Source organism: Protobothrops mucrosquamatus, unplaced genomic scaffold (genome assembly GCF_001527695.2).
Source record: "Protobothrops mucrosquamatus isolate PMUCROS unplaced genomic scaffold, P.Mucros_1.0 scaffold1498, whole genome shotgun sequence".
Taxonomy (NCBI): Eukaryota; Metazoa; Chordata; class Lepidosauria; order Squamata; family Viperidae; genus Protobothrops; species Protobothrops mucrosquamatus.
The window spans coordinates 544,069-559,089 of record NW_015387672.1 but is presented as its reverse complement, the minus strand read 5'-3'; the positions used below and the strand labels follow the sequence as shown (position 1 = coordinate 559,089).

General features: G+C 36.7%; 1 protein-coding gene across 3 annotated transcripts in view; it reads left to right on the top strand.

The window, feature by feature from the left end:
- Window positions 1-15,021, top strand: part of NEK9 (NIMA related kinase 9) — a 31,579-nt gene that overhangs the window by 7,763 nt on the left and 8,795 nt on the right. For 2 of the 3 annotated variants that reach the window (XM_029285312.1, XM_015822218.1), the window contains exons 5-15: window positions 214-319; window positions 1,844-1,975; window positions 2,376-2,486; window positions 4,268-4,332; window positions 6,977-7,027; window positions 8,314-8,506; window positions 10,610-10,754; window positions 11,187-11,387; window positions 11,588-11,634; window positions 13,071-13,226; window positions 13,548-13,656. In XM_029285312.1, coding sequence (XP_029141145.1) covers window positions 214-319; window positions 1,844-1,975; window positions 2,376-2,486; window positions 4,268-4,332; window positions 6,977-7,027; window positions 8,314-8,506; window positions 10,610-10,754; window positions 11,187-11,387; window positions 11,588-11,634; window positions 13,071-13,226; window positions 13,548-13,656 — 1,316 coding nt within the window. Of the gene's footprint in view, window positions 1-213; window positions 320-1,843; window positions 1,976-2,375; window positions 2,487-4,267; window positions 4,333-6,976; window positions 7,028-8,313; window positions 8,507-10,609; window positions 10,755-11,186; window positions 11,421-11,584; window positions 11,635-13,070; window positions 13,227-13,547; window positions 13,657-15,021 lie in introns of all 3 variants that reach the window. The other variant, XM_029285313.1, reaches the window with a different exon arrangement.

The window sequence follows — 15,021 nt, the reverse complement described above, 5'->3', positions numbered from 1 at the left end:
TTAACTGAGAATACTAGATTAGCCTGCTTTAAAACAAAAAAATAATACTGGCTTATATCACATTAATTTAAGAGCCCTGTAATAAAAATTTAAAACTGTACACATGAAGAAGGTATTAATGCCTTCAGAATATTAACAAAGTGAATATATTAATTTTTTAAACGTTCTGTGTCTACTTATATAAAGAGTTATATCTAAATGTTTCTTTCCTAGAGATATAAAGACCTTGAATATCTTCCTCACCAAAGCAAATCTCATAAAACTGGGGGACTATGGTCTAGCAAAAAAACTGAACTCTGAGTATTCCATGGCTGAAACTGTAAGTGGCTGTAGGACGAATATGATGATGATGATGATGATGATGATGATGATTCAGCTGTTTGGGACTTTATGCACTTCAAATAATTTGATCAATTGTTTATTTCTTACTTTTACCTCTTCTGAATTATTTCTAACAACAGAATCTAAATTTGCAATTAAGATATTTGAATTCCTTGAATTCACATCTAGATGCTTTTTAGTAGATATATATGGCTGCTCTCCTCCCTATAGGCCTTAGGAAGGCACTTAAGGCCTGGCTCTTTCCCTAGGCATTTAGGTAAGGATCAGCAGAGTCCCCATTGAATGAGTTATATGAGTTATATCTGGGAGTTCTAGTCACTATATTATTATATTAGTAGTTCTTAATGCTTTGTGCTATTTCCTCTCTGTTTTGTGTTTGTTGTTAATAACTTGTGTATGCTATTTAGTGTTACAGTAGTAGCCAAAATTGTGGAAACCTTTTGGGAAAAGTGTATTTTTGAGGTTTGATGGCTAATAATACCACTTTTTGGGGGGAGTAGTACCATAAAATTATATATCAATGGAAAGATAATGTAATCAAGAATGTAATGGAACAAAGTCTGTTCAATTATCTGTACTGTATTCTATGAAAAGTTATAGCCAAATAACCAGAAAAAGGAAGCACAACTTGCTTGGGTTGATATCAGGTAGCTTTCCTTCATCTGATTGTAGCCAATGAGCATGAGTGTTTAGAGAGCCAATCAGATGTCATCTTGTTTTAGCAATGAGCCAGTCAGATCACAGTAGGATTCAATTATTGATGTCATGTATTGAAGCTGAGAGGAGGACATTTGTCTATGTTATGTGATTGCTATCAAGTTGGTTGGGTTTTTTTGTGTTCTTTCATTTAGTGAGCTTGTAAAATGTAACAAAATTAAAGTAATGGTGCAAAGAGTTAACTGGTTGCCCAGAAAGCGATGTAAAATAGTATTATTAAGTGAAAAAGGCTACAGTTATAAAGAAATTAGAAGAAAAATTGGTGGAAAAGTAACCAAAGGTGGCATTTCTACTGTACACTTTTCCCAAAAGGTTTCCACAATTTTGGCCACTACTGTACATTGTTTGAGTTAGGTAGCCATATAAATGCTCTAAATAAATACATATTCCCATGACTTGGTTTGAAAGAAATAAACTGATCAAATGATACATCTAATGATAGAATATTTATGTTGGCATTGGCAAATCTTTTTCTCTTTGTCCTGTTCGTTTAGTATAATTGTAGAATTGTTTGATAACTTTTTGTTTTGACTATTTCCTTCAGTCAGTTTGCTCTCTTTTTAATTCAGTCTTTATATTAAGAAAAAGTAGGTACTCTAGTTATAAATAGGACAATATACATGTGATAAGTTTCAATGATTACTTTTCTACAAATATGCTAAAGCAAAGTCTGAGCATTTGGGTGAAGGAAGAGGTTAAAAGGACAGCAAATTAAGACTTATTGCATTTTGTCTGCTTGATATGGAGTAATTGACCTAATATCTCTAATATTTTTGTTTTGTAGTTGGTAGGAACTCCGTACTACATGTCTCCAGAGCTCTGCCAGGGAGTAAAATATAATTTCAAGTCTGACATATGGGCAGTTGGCTGTGTTGCTTTTGAGCTCCTTACATTGAAGAGAACTTTTGATGCAACGGTAAGTCACTCTATGAAACAACTATGCTCGAAATTAATACTGCATCGCCTTTTATAATACGTTGTCCTATGGTGAGGGATTAAGACTCCAATTTTAGATACTATATGACAGTGAAACTTCTAGGTAAAGTGTGGAATTCTCATTTAGAGATCCCTTTGCCTTTCTACTGTACTTCTGAAGTTCCTTGCTGTCTTGGAATGCAGGTAAAATTGGAACCTATTCGGGGGCTGAGAGAATTAAAAATACAGTTTCATAGACCATCATCTCAGGAAGTTTCTCCTATTCCACTTACATTGAGCATGGTTGCCTGGGGAATTCTGGGAATTGAGGTACACACATCTTAAAAGTTGCCAAATTTGAGAAACGCTGATTTAGATCATTTCATTATTTTCTTTCTTAGAACCCCTTGAATCTCTGTGTGAAGATTGTGCAAGGAAACCGGGCAATGGAGGTTGATTCCAGTTTGTATTCTATGGATCTCATCCAAATGGTGCATTCCTGCCTTCATCAGGTTGGTGAACTACCTCCATTCTGTGATGGGTTTTTTGGTTTGAGAGGGAGGGAGAAAGAGCCTTTGAATTTTTTTACCAGCTGTCAGATACTAAAAACTACTTATGAAGCCCACTTGCTTTCTCTAGAGAAGAAAATCAAAGGAACTAATAGAGGCTTTACAGATCTATTTTCAATGTTGAATATTTTTTCATTTTTTTAGATTGGATGGTTTACTATTGTTTCCCATTTCCCTCTCTTTTCTTACTACATTTAAAAATCATGCACTACAAAGACAGAAACCGAATAATGTTTATCTTCCTTTTTTTCTTGCCCCACATTCATTGTTTTTTTAACTATAAAGAAAGCAAAATTATATAATCTTTTCCAGAATTAAAAACAAAATGTACCTTCCAACCCCAAAGTCATATAAAATCATACTGTTTTTTAGCAATCTCTCCCATTATGATTTTTTCCCTTCATCTTTTAGGCCCACTATTTTTTCAGTATGAAAAATATGAAGTAGCCCAGACTAAAGTTTTACCTTGAAGAACTTTTACTTTAAATAGGAGAAAAATGTATTTTAAAAAATATCAGAAGATGATATTATAAAAGAAATGAATAAAATGAGACTGAAGTTTACTTCACACATAGAAGTTCAATTTCAGTTTAAAGATGCCCTCTTTTTATTTTCAGCTTTCAGATTTTGAACAGGAGTCTGTCTCTGAAGTCATCAAGTATTATGAACTGAGTCAAGTCTGAGGGGCTGGATTTTCTCCACAGATTAGTTGTATATTGTACATTGAGAGACCATAGTCTTGCTTTTTTCCTATAGAGATCTACTTTGGTTTTCTGAGTCAAGGTGGAAGGGAAACTTCTGTGGTAAAACAGCAAAAGGAAAATTGCTACAGTAAATTAGAAAATTATAATGTTTTATCTTTTCTAGCAGATAAGTCAAATCCTGGGGTTATTCCTCCCCACACACCCTGACAAATCCAGCCCCCTACCTGGTACTGGTGTTAACTTTGAAAGCCAATATGAAGCCTTGCTGTTCTTGGCAAACTGGTTGGCAAATCTTTTGGAGGAATGGGTTGGAAGGGATTGGAGGAAATGTAGAAGTTTATATCTCCTTTTCTCTCAGCAGAAAAACAAGTGTGACAGCACACACTAGTTATAAATTCAGTGAGAGAGTAATTTTGGTTTAAATGCTAAAATAAAGCACTTCATTTAAACACTAAAAAGTTACCATGCATTGTTTGGAAATCTGTAAGAGGAGAGGAAGTGCAGCAAAATAGATGTAGCTGGCTCCTTGGTACTGTACTCGGGTTTCCTGCTCGACTTAAGACCACAATTAAGCCAAGAATTTATGTTGCTAAGTGAGAAATTTGTTAAGTGAGTTTTGCCCCATTTTACAACCTTTCTTGCCACATTTGTTAAGTGAATCACTGCAGTTGTTAAATTAGTAACACGGTTGTTGAGTGAATCTGGCTTCCCCATTGACTTTGCTTGTCAGAAGGTTGCAAAAGGAGATCACATGACCCCGGGACATTGCAACCGCCATAAATAAGAGCCAGTTGTCAAGCATCTGAATGTAAATCACGTGACCATGGGGATGCTTCGTAGGTCATAAGTGTGAAAAATGGTCACAGGTCACTTTTTTTCAGTGGCATTGTAACTTTGAATGGTCACTAAATAAACTGTTGTAAATCGAGGACTACCTGTAACTTATTCATTGCCCTAGCCTTAAAAAATTGAAAAATGATCCCTCTCCTTAGGGAGTGATCTGTCGCTCACCTCTTTTAGGATCCAGAGAAGAGGCCTACTGCTGATGAGATACTTGAGAGTCCATATATCAAGAAACGCAGCAGGTAAATGCTTGTGCACATATTAGACATAAACAGGTTGTGTGTATGTGTAAGTGCATGTTGGAAGATATCCTACAACCTCATGTTGTCTGATCATGCTGGTGTTTCATGTACGCATAGACTACCTGTTGAGCTAGACTGCTTTTTTAAAGATTAAATGACACTTCTGAGTTGTTTGCGGCACAGAGTTAAAAATAAGAATATCAAAAGCATAGATTATTTAACTTGGAAACTGAGCTATACAAATTTTCTTTTCTTTCAGTTTTACCTGGCTTATCCCAGGCTTCTATTTTAATGTATAAAATATATTTGATTATATTTAGAGTAATGAATACATGCTAAAAAAAAGTAGTAGAACAACATCCTCTGATTAGTTTTGTTTATAAAATTATTTATAATAGTAAAAACCAGGACGAGTAATGCTTTCCTAATACATTTCATTAAAAGGCATAAGCCTTTATTTAAGCTTATGCAAATCACAAAAGCCCTATGCCTTTTAACAGAATTTGCTACTTGGAAAGCGTGCTATCAGATTCCTTCTGATTTTTGCCAACATAGATTAACACTGCTGTTCTCTTACAACACAGCTGTCAAACTGCCGGCCTGCAAGCTGGTTGCATCATATGGAGGTTGCGCACACCCCAGCTCCAGCAATGCAAAAAAAGTTGCGATACATCGCGACGCGACACGTGACGTGGCGAGTTTGACACCTGTGTCTTAACAATGTTGATAATAATCAGTTCGGTATTCATGATAGCGATTTTCTAATGTACACTCAAGTTCTGGAGTAGTCAGATATTGTTAAAATGTTGAAATAAGCCTAGTTATTAGTTTCAGTTATCATGTAGCAAATGCAGTTTGGACTTTCACAACAAACTTAGAAGGGATATTCTCATATATTCATAGGAGATACTATAATATTAATGGAGGATACGAATTCTATTGGATAGTGTAAATATCTAAACTTTGTGTAGAGGAGGCTTAACTTGCTAGAGGGATTAGATCATTAGAGTAGGCAAAGGTACACCTTTGCAATCCACTGCTGTCAAAAAGGATCCATTAGTTGGAGTGCTTGTTCAGTGAAGGCATTTGCTGTATCTGCAGTGGAGCTATGCAGATGGCTGATGAGGTGCATACCAATAGCAGGTGACCTAGATCTTGAAATAAAGCCTAGCACAGTGGCTTTGGATCTCTTAAATCCAAATTTCCCCCAGTCCCTATAAGTCCTTCCCATCCCTTGCCCCAATTATCAGAATCCTTACCTATACTATTTTACATGATGTAGAATTTTTTTTCCAAAATAGTAACCCTCTTTCATTGTTTAGAATAGGGGAACAGAATAGGGAAATATTTCTTAAACTTTCTGTCCATGGACCAGCATTGCTTGAGATTAATTTATTAGTTAAAGATGGTGAATAACATGTAATACAGTAGAACTTTTTAGATTACTGCATCGTCTATTTTATTTCATTTGGGAAAAAATCAAAGCAAATAAATACATGAAGTATAAAATATTAACTAATTTGTCAGGAAAAAAATTCTATTTTATGTGAAATGCTATATATTTCTAAATAGCAGCCTTGAAACTCTTAAAATCTAAATTAGATTATAATTATAGTGTGAGAAAGTAAGCCAAATTGGCATAATTGAATTAGCAACACAACTTACCAATTAGGTACTGTGAGGCAGCAAATTATTAATCAGTTATTCTGCTGCCATTACATTTTTAGTTCCATGAATGGGGAAGGTGCTTGTGAGATATGCCATATCTTGTGCTAGAAGTATTTGGCTGGCTTTGACTTGGGGTTGAGGATGGGTGGTCCATTGACTGCTTGACCTCAAATAGCAAAATCACCGCTGGTTGGGCCTTTCACTCCCTTGGCTTCATTCAGATGATCTAACACTCCTTACAGCCTTATTTGTACTATGGTTCTGGAACAGTTTTGTGACCTAATCCTCAGGATTGGATTTTTGTTTCTGGTTTTTTTCATGTTCCAGGCCCTATATACTAGATTCACTTGTTTGTATTTCCCTGCCTCTAGGTGTAGAAATTCAATATTGGACTCCAAATTAAACTGACAAATAAACTCTTAAGTTTGGTCTTAACTTAGCGGCCTTAAGTTTAATGCCTCTAGAAATATAATATATCCCTTCCAGGAATATATTATGTTTCTAGAGGGAACATTTTTCCAGAAGAGGTTTTTTTTTAATGCATGGCAGTTTTTTGTCAATTTCTTCTTTTCCCTACAGCTCTCAAGCAATAAAGGATCCCCCCCAATCCTTGGGAGCAGATTTTTGGGAACATAGGGGCTGAGGGGAATGGCAAATTTACTTCCCCCATTTCCTGTTTATGAGAGCCCCCAATTTACATAGTTAATAACACAAAATTGAAGCATGTCCATTGTTTATACTGGCTATATTAATCTATGCATGTTATGGATATTGTATATTTCAAGCACCGAATAACTGTTTATTATGTAGAAATTTCGATATTTACTGCCGACAAAGTTCCGTATATTTCATTGCTGAAATAGCTTGCAGTAGAATTTTATGAAATTGTTATTTGCAGTGTCACAAATCATATAATGATTCCTGTTGAAAAAGCTGTATTGATGCACTATTTTTTACTGTTTATTCTTCCTGGCAGGGATATGGAGGAAAAGGTTGCACTTCTTAATGGCCCAAACAAACGCCCAAGGTAAAGGAATATGTGTTGAACAGAAGAAAATAGTTGCTCTCTGCAAGTATCTTAGCATGGCAAAACACAAAAGTGTTAAAACAGCTGTGTTCTTTGGAAGGCTCCCTCCGCTGCTCGAAACACTATCCTAAGCTTTCTGTGTGTGCATGTGTTTATACAATGAAAGGAGACAATCTAGAGATAATACAGTACAGTAGTAGGTATCTGAAGAGGTCTTGCATGGTGGGTAGGCAAAACTGATACATCTGTCCTCTCTGTCCTCCTCCTTTTCGTGGCCTCTGCACTAGCCAGCATCATACTTGTCCTTACCTCTCTTAGCTGTTCCCATGCTTGAATTCCATTGCTGCATCTTCAATTCAAGTGCAGCGTAACTCAAACAGTCAGCTATATTTTCTTCCAAGTTTCCCAGGGTCTTTTTTATTTCCTCTTCCGCTATTGCCATCAAATATTGCCATCAGGAATGGTGTAATCCAACCAGCTGTCTGTCCTGTTTTCCTAGCACCTTTCTGTCCCTTTCAGTGCCACTACCAATGGCTTTGCCTTTCCTCCATTGTCTCCCACCCTGGAATACTTATGCCCAGGTGTGTGTGTGTGTGTGTTCTGGCTCCATGCCTAGGCCAAATATATATATTGGAGGTCCAGGTGCTTTGGTTTGAGCACAGACCACAAGCGTGTGTTTTGTTCCAAGCATAGATCACCTGAAACTGACTGTTTCTCACTTTTGCATAACTTTTCTTGGTAGATGATTATTTTAAAACAATACTATCTTTAAGACATTTTCATTGTAAAATATACAAGTGCTAAACTATGATATCTTATATTTAATTTTACTTGTGTTGTTAACCATGCCCATCATTTACTTTAGATTTCATTTAGGTTACATCAATCCCTATTTATAAATTGTGCTGTATTACTGAACAATTTACATATACAGCTAAAAAATGCCAGTGGTTTAATTTGTCAGTGTATTTGTACACCTTCTCATAAGTGTATTCATGTCACTGCCTCTAAAAATTCAAAAGTTGTATATATGTGTCTTCAAATTGATTTCTGATTTTCATTTGTCTTACAACATGCTGCTTTTTTCCATGTTTCCATGCTGTCTGTCTAGCCTCTGAATCTAAAGCATGCCAGTGTATATTTATAAATATGGAAAACTCTTAGCACTTATATGAAGTGTTTTTGCATGGAATCTGGAAATTAAATTTTTCTATCTTCTCTTTAGAGGCTTAGAAAAGCAGCTCATGGTAAACAGTGTATCCATACAGATCTCTTGTGATTTACAGAACAAGTACTATGAATGAAGCACCTATTGCAGTGGTGACTTCACGCACTAGTGAAGTATATGTATGGGGAGGTGGAAAGTCCACTCCTCAGAAGCTGGATGTTATTAAAAACGGCTGCAGTGCCCGACAGGTCTGTGCAGGAAACACTCACTTTGCAGTGGTAACTGTGGAGAAAGAGCTCTATACTTGGGTGGTAAGTGTCAAAAGAATTTGGGAAGTTTGGGGGGGGGAATTCTCCAAAACATTATTTTTTGGCATTTGCCATCAATGAAGGGATCAAGTGCTACTAGGAATTTGCATCTTGTACTGCAAGGAGGTCATCATGACAGATCACATTGGCCTCTCCAATTGAGCATGGATATCCATTCATGTCCCAAATACATGAGGCCCCAGCTGCCTCCAAGTGGAACTGCAACTAAACAAATAGCCTTTGGCCCAATTTATCAGCTGGAAGGAATTAAGTGTTCCTAGAGATTAATATTTTATTTATTTTACAGTTATTGATATGCCACCTATTTGAGGCAGCTGTAGGTGGCTTAATAAGTGTATACTTATTAAGTCATAAGCATCATTATAATCCCAGAATGATAACTCTTGCTATCTTCATTTAAAATTTTCTTAACCAAATGTCCTACAAAAGAAGACTGCTTTGACCAACTTACCTAAGACTAAAAGAATGGGGGGTAATTCAACCTCATGGGGCAAGCTGCTCCATGGGGAGGAGCTGCCACTAATCTCCCAATCTCTTCATCTGTCTCATAGGTGGATAGCCATAGCATCTTTGTAGCTAGACTATGTAGGATGGACTGATCATACCTGGAGAAGACTATACAGAAGTGCTAATAGTCAAATCTGTAGAGGGCTTTCAGTTCCAACCAGTACTTGAACTCAGGCAGAATGGACCTCATGCAAAATAGATATTAAAATAATGCTGGAAATAATATCCAGCCATTATAAGTACTGTAGTAGCTTTATCCTGGAGAAACATACATACAGTGTATGTGAAGACAGTACAAAACGGAATTTAACTCATATTAAATATCTATGTTAAGGAAGGGATTTTTCTGTGTGAATTCCCAGTTTAATGCTCTATGTTTTGACATATGCTACATCACTGTTGATATCTGATACTATTACATAAGCAGACAATTCACATGTCTAATTTTAATCCACCTATGGATACCTAAGTGGTATTCCCTCATTCAGTGAGTTTGCCTACTATAAGTATGTTCCAAAGATCAAGAGTTTCTCTCTTTCTTCCCTTCCCACATCTTCCAAAAAGCATTCCAAAATTTGGATGGTCATCTGGAACAGCATTCCATAGGACAGGGCTTTTCAACCAGTGGTACGGGTACCACCTGTGGTACATTGGCACCTGGCAGGTGGTACGCAACCATCCTATAAAAGTGGTAGCGGGGGAGGGGAATGAGCTGAACCGATGGCAGCACCGCACAAGCCTGAGCGAGAGATGGCTGGAGCTGCAGGGCTGTCAGGGCTCAGCGGAAGTGCCAGGATCAGCGCTTCTTCGGGGTTGTCAGGGCTCAGCGGAAGCGCCAGGATCAGCACCAGGCTCCAACTGGAGCTTGGCGCTGATCCTGGTGCTTCTGCTGAGCCCAGAAGACGCGCCGATCAGCTGGAATGTTGCAGCATCTCCAGGGTCTTGTGATTTACATTCAGATGCTTGGCAACTGATTCATATTTATGACGGTCACACTGTCCCAGGGTCATGTGAAGTGACCAAAACCTGCTGCAACCACCCAGCAGATGGGGGGAATAAAAACCAAACACCCCCCCACCCCACCCCCACTGCCAATCCTCAACAGAAATGCCTCACAACAATGAAAATCTCGGACAGGAGGAAGAGCGCCGCAGGCAGGTGTCTTGCTCGGCTGTGCCTTGGGGGGCACTTTTTTCAGTGCTATTGTAACTTTGAACAGTCACTAGCGAACTGTTGTAAGTCAAGGACTACCTGTACTTTATCACTTTTTTCTTTTTTTTTTTTGGTCATCAAGTTTTTGACACCTTGCTAGGCAATTGGTGGTACTCGGATATTGCCATATCCTAAAAGTGGTACAATGGGTGAAAAGGTTGAAAAGCCCTGCTAGGACACCTACAAAAAAACCCCTATAATTATTATTTAGATGCTGAAGGAAAAATAGGCCACTTCATCCTGTGGAAACACAGAGCATAGAGGTCTCTCTGGTTCCTAGATAGTCTATATTATTTTTTTAGTTTCTTTTCATTAACAATATTCCTTGGCTCTTAGACCACTTTATCAAATGTATTTTTTTAATAGAACATGCAGGGAGGCACTAAACTGCATGGCCAACTGGGACATGGAGATAAAGCTTCCTATCGACAGCCTAAACATGTGGAAAAATTGCAGGGCAAAGCTATTCGTCAAGTATCGTGTGGCGATGACTTTACAATCTGCATTACAGGTGAGAGACACAGAAAACATGGCAGTCCTTCAAATGTATCAAAAATGTCATGGAAGAATTGAAAAGTGTATTAACTAAAAGAAAAACTACCTAAAATACAAGCGAATATGTAATACCTGCAGCTGCTGGAATTAGGACAGCTTCCAAAAACCAACTTATATTTGTTTTTATTCTTTGAAATAAAAACGATAAAATCGTTAAAATGAAACAGAAGCAAAGATTAAAAATACATAGATTATAAATGTCAATCTTTATGTATATAATTCAAATATCTAATGTCTGTAGGATGCTGTAGTAGATTAAGCCATATTGGACCTGGCTTAAGTAATTAGACTGCACTGTAGTAAAATTCTCCCTGTATTAAAGAGGAAGATAATCATTGTATTTTTATGTACATCCTCTGTTATTCATGTGTCCCTTGTTTTCATGCAGATGAAGGTCAAGCCTTTGCTTTTGGTTCAGATTACTATGGCTGTATTGGCATTGACAAGGCTTTTGGGTCTGAGGTCCTGGAGCCCCGGCAGATCAATTTTTTTTCCAGCAATCCAGTGGAACAGGTTTCCTGTGGTGATAATCATGTGGCAGTACTGACACGAAATCGTGAGGTCTACACATGGGGCTGTGGAGAATATGGTAGGTTACTCTACACGCAGTCTTTAATCTTTGACAAAGATTAATGACTGATAGAAGTAAATTTCCTTGGAGCACTATCATGATAGACCAGATTAAATGAAGATTTGTACTTCTGAAAAGGTAGATGGTTGATGGACAGCTTTCTTTGAATCTGAACATTATTACCTGTACTCATCATTATTGTTTCTCCCCAAATATAGGCCGCTTGGGTTTGGATTCAGAAGAGGATCACTCCATCCCACAAAAGGTAAAACTAATTGAATTTAACTGTATTTCCTGCGTTTCTAGAATAATTCAGTCTTGAGACATTTTCTTTCCTATTTAGCAAATATTCAACAAATATTTGTTAAGGTTTTGTAAATTAATACAGACAAGGGGAAAGAATTTTTGACTAGGAACCATGTAGAGTTAGATAGAAGGTGAGCAAATATTTTATATTTGAGATGAAAAAATGAAACTTTGACTCTGGGTTTTTCTAATTAGATGCATTCATTATTATAGGCTAGTACATGGCTAGTACACATTAGTATGTAAAAGTAAAAAGTTGAGGTTGTAATGTTACTATCTTATTCTACTGCACCAAAAGAGTTAGAAGTCAATGGTTTTTTTTTTCCTTTTTCTCCTTTACCCTATATTTCTTTCTCTTCCCTTTTTCCTTCCCCATTTTCCCCTATTTTTCTTTTTTTTCTTTTTTCTTTCCTTTCCATATGGCTCTGTTTTACCTTCTTGTATATAAAACAGATGATAGATAGAAGAAATATTGCTTTACATAACTAATCAGGCACAACTGCTCTGATTAACAGCATATCTCCATGGTGCTAGGCAAAGGTTTATCCTATCCTTGCTTTTCTTTAAATTGGAAATACTAATTTTTAAAGTGCCAAATTGATATGAGGTTTTCCTTATATGTGTTCCAAGTGTTACTTGTGAAAAGTGATTGTGCTTTTTCTTTTAACATACTGTGTACAAGTAGTCCTTGATTTCTGACCAGTTGTTTAACAAATGCTCATAGTTATAATATCCCCCTCCAAAAAAAAGCTATTTAATGGTTTGATTTCAAAATTATGATGGCCATATACATATACACTCTGCAGGCATATGATCATATTTGGGCACTTGATAGCCGGCTCACCTTTATGGCAATTTGCAGAATCCCACAGGTCACCGGACTGTGATTTTTTTTTTTAACTTTTTTTGCCAGTTTCCAGCGTTAACTTTAATTTCTGGCAAAAATGCCCATTGGGGAAAATTGACTTGCTTAATGACTACACAGTTTGCTTAATGACTGTGGCATTCACTTATTGACTGCCGCAAAAAATCTGGACCAGTCATGTGATGCCTTGGCCTACAACTGCAACAACTTATGACTGTAACTCTGGGCTCAATTATAGTCGTAAGTTGAGGACTAACTGTATAATTGTTATGTTTCAAATGGCTGCCTTTATTTTGTAAATCATTGTATTTTGAATATTGATTTCTTGTCACTAAAGCTTTTTCTCTGTCATGTAGCAAACTAGAAGGGCTTTGATTCTTTTCACAACTATTGTTTTCCCACTCCAGGTGTCAAGAAATGCCAGGGATTGAAACTAGGATCTTATATATACAAAACCCAAGTCTCTGTTGGTTGGGATTCTGCAGCAACTGTGCTTAGTTGTTGAGATATCTTACGTATTTCTTTTTTAGGTAGAAATTCAAAAGACTTCCAATATTGTCTCGGTCCAGTGTGGCAGTGACGGAACCTTTCTGCTCACACAAGCTGGCAAGGTGTTGGCCTGTGGTCTGAATGAATTCAACAAGCTAGGCCTGAACCAATGCACATCAGGGATCATTAATCATGATGTGAGTGGCACTGTATGAAAATAGGGAAATAATGTTTTCATGACACATGCTTATAAATATAATTTTTAAAATTCATAACAAATTTGTTGTTAACAGATTAAAAGGAACCGGGGAGGGGGGGACAAATGAATATGGTTTACAATTTCTAAAATAATTTTATGCATGTTTGGAAAGCCTATACAAGAACCAATAAATACTGCTTTATTTACAAAGAGTCTTATATTAAGACATTCTCAAGCTTTGCATGCATTGTTCTTGATTAAAGTGTAAGCATGTACAGAATCATGGCATTGGTTTTATAAAATTGATGTCTTCTCATAGGCTTATCAAGAAATCCCATATGCTACAACTTTTACATTGGCCAAGAAACTCTCTTTCTACAAGATTCGCACTATTGCTCCAGGAAAGACACATACTGCTGCCATCGATGGTAATATCAAATTATTATCTTGTGATGTAGTTTTATTTCTAGATAATGGTAAACTAACCTACAACTTCAGTAGGTGACAGCAGATTAATCTCAGCAGTATCAGTTTTTGGTTATTACTCACTTGTATAAGTGACAGCCTGGGAATCTTAAAGCTATTAACTAAACTGGGAAGTTATAGAATTAAACAAAACGCTGGAAGAAGGTAATGCAAACCACCCCAGTAGCATTGACAGGTAACTGCACTGATGTAGTCACTAGGACCTTAGAGATCATCTAGTTCAATCCTCTGCTCAATTCAGGAAGCCTCTAGTATCTCTGAAAGATGGCCATCTAATTTCTTTTTAAATACTTCCACCAAAGGAGAATCCGTTACTTTCCAAGGCAATCTGGTCTATTAAACATCCTTTAGCAACATTTTCCAGATGCCTAATTAAAATTTAATTCTTTGTAATTTAAACTCTTTTTTCCTGTTTTCTTTTCTGAATTAACATGAACAGTTCACTCCTATCTTCCACAAAAATGCTTTTTAGATACTTAAGATAGCTATTATGTTTTCCTGCAGTTCTCTCCTCTTTCAACCAAGCTTACCTACTGTATATTTATTTGCCTTTTTAACTATCAACTTCTATTTGAAAGACAGAATTACAATTACAATTATTGCACATTTTAACTGATAATACATATTAAATCTGTTAAATTAGCTCCATCAACTATCTCACACCATTGCGGTCAGGAGGGAAAATTAGTTTATTGGATTAAAAATAAAATCCTGAATGTTAACTCTGAAATTCCTAGCAGTGGGGAATTAAATGAGACAACTAATGAACCATTGGGTAATAGTTTCAGAGATATTTCCTTACCTATACAAAGAAACAGAATGACTAAGGGCAACAAAGCAGTGGGAGCAGGAGCAACTTACAACTTTCTGCCAGCTTGACTGTGGCTGATTGCCCTCCAGCAGCTGATGGTGAATCAGATGAACCCAGCCTCCAGAGAACTAGGACAGAACTGTTCTATTGAACCTCCGGAAGACAGCACTAAAATTAATTTACATTAAATATACAATTACATCATTTACATGAATAAATGAAAAAGCAAGACATCAATCTGTAGGCTAATTATTATTAGAATAATACTCCTGAAATAAATATGTGTTTGTGCGCGTGTGTCCATGCACATGTGCCATATAGGAATTCTTTGACAAGAAAAATGGAAGTGATTGCATCTTTGTTCTTATCTGAAAGATTTCTACCTGATCAGGAAAAGAAAGAGACAATTTGAAATTGTATATAACCTTATAAGGAGGAGCTAAGGAAATGGTAGAATACCTCAGGATTCTCTCTAGTAAGATTTTCTTCTACTGAC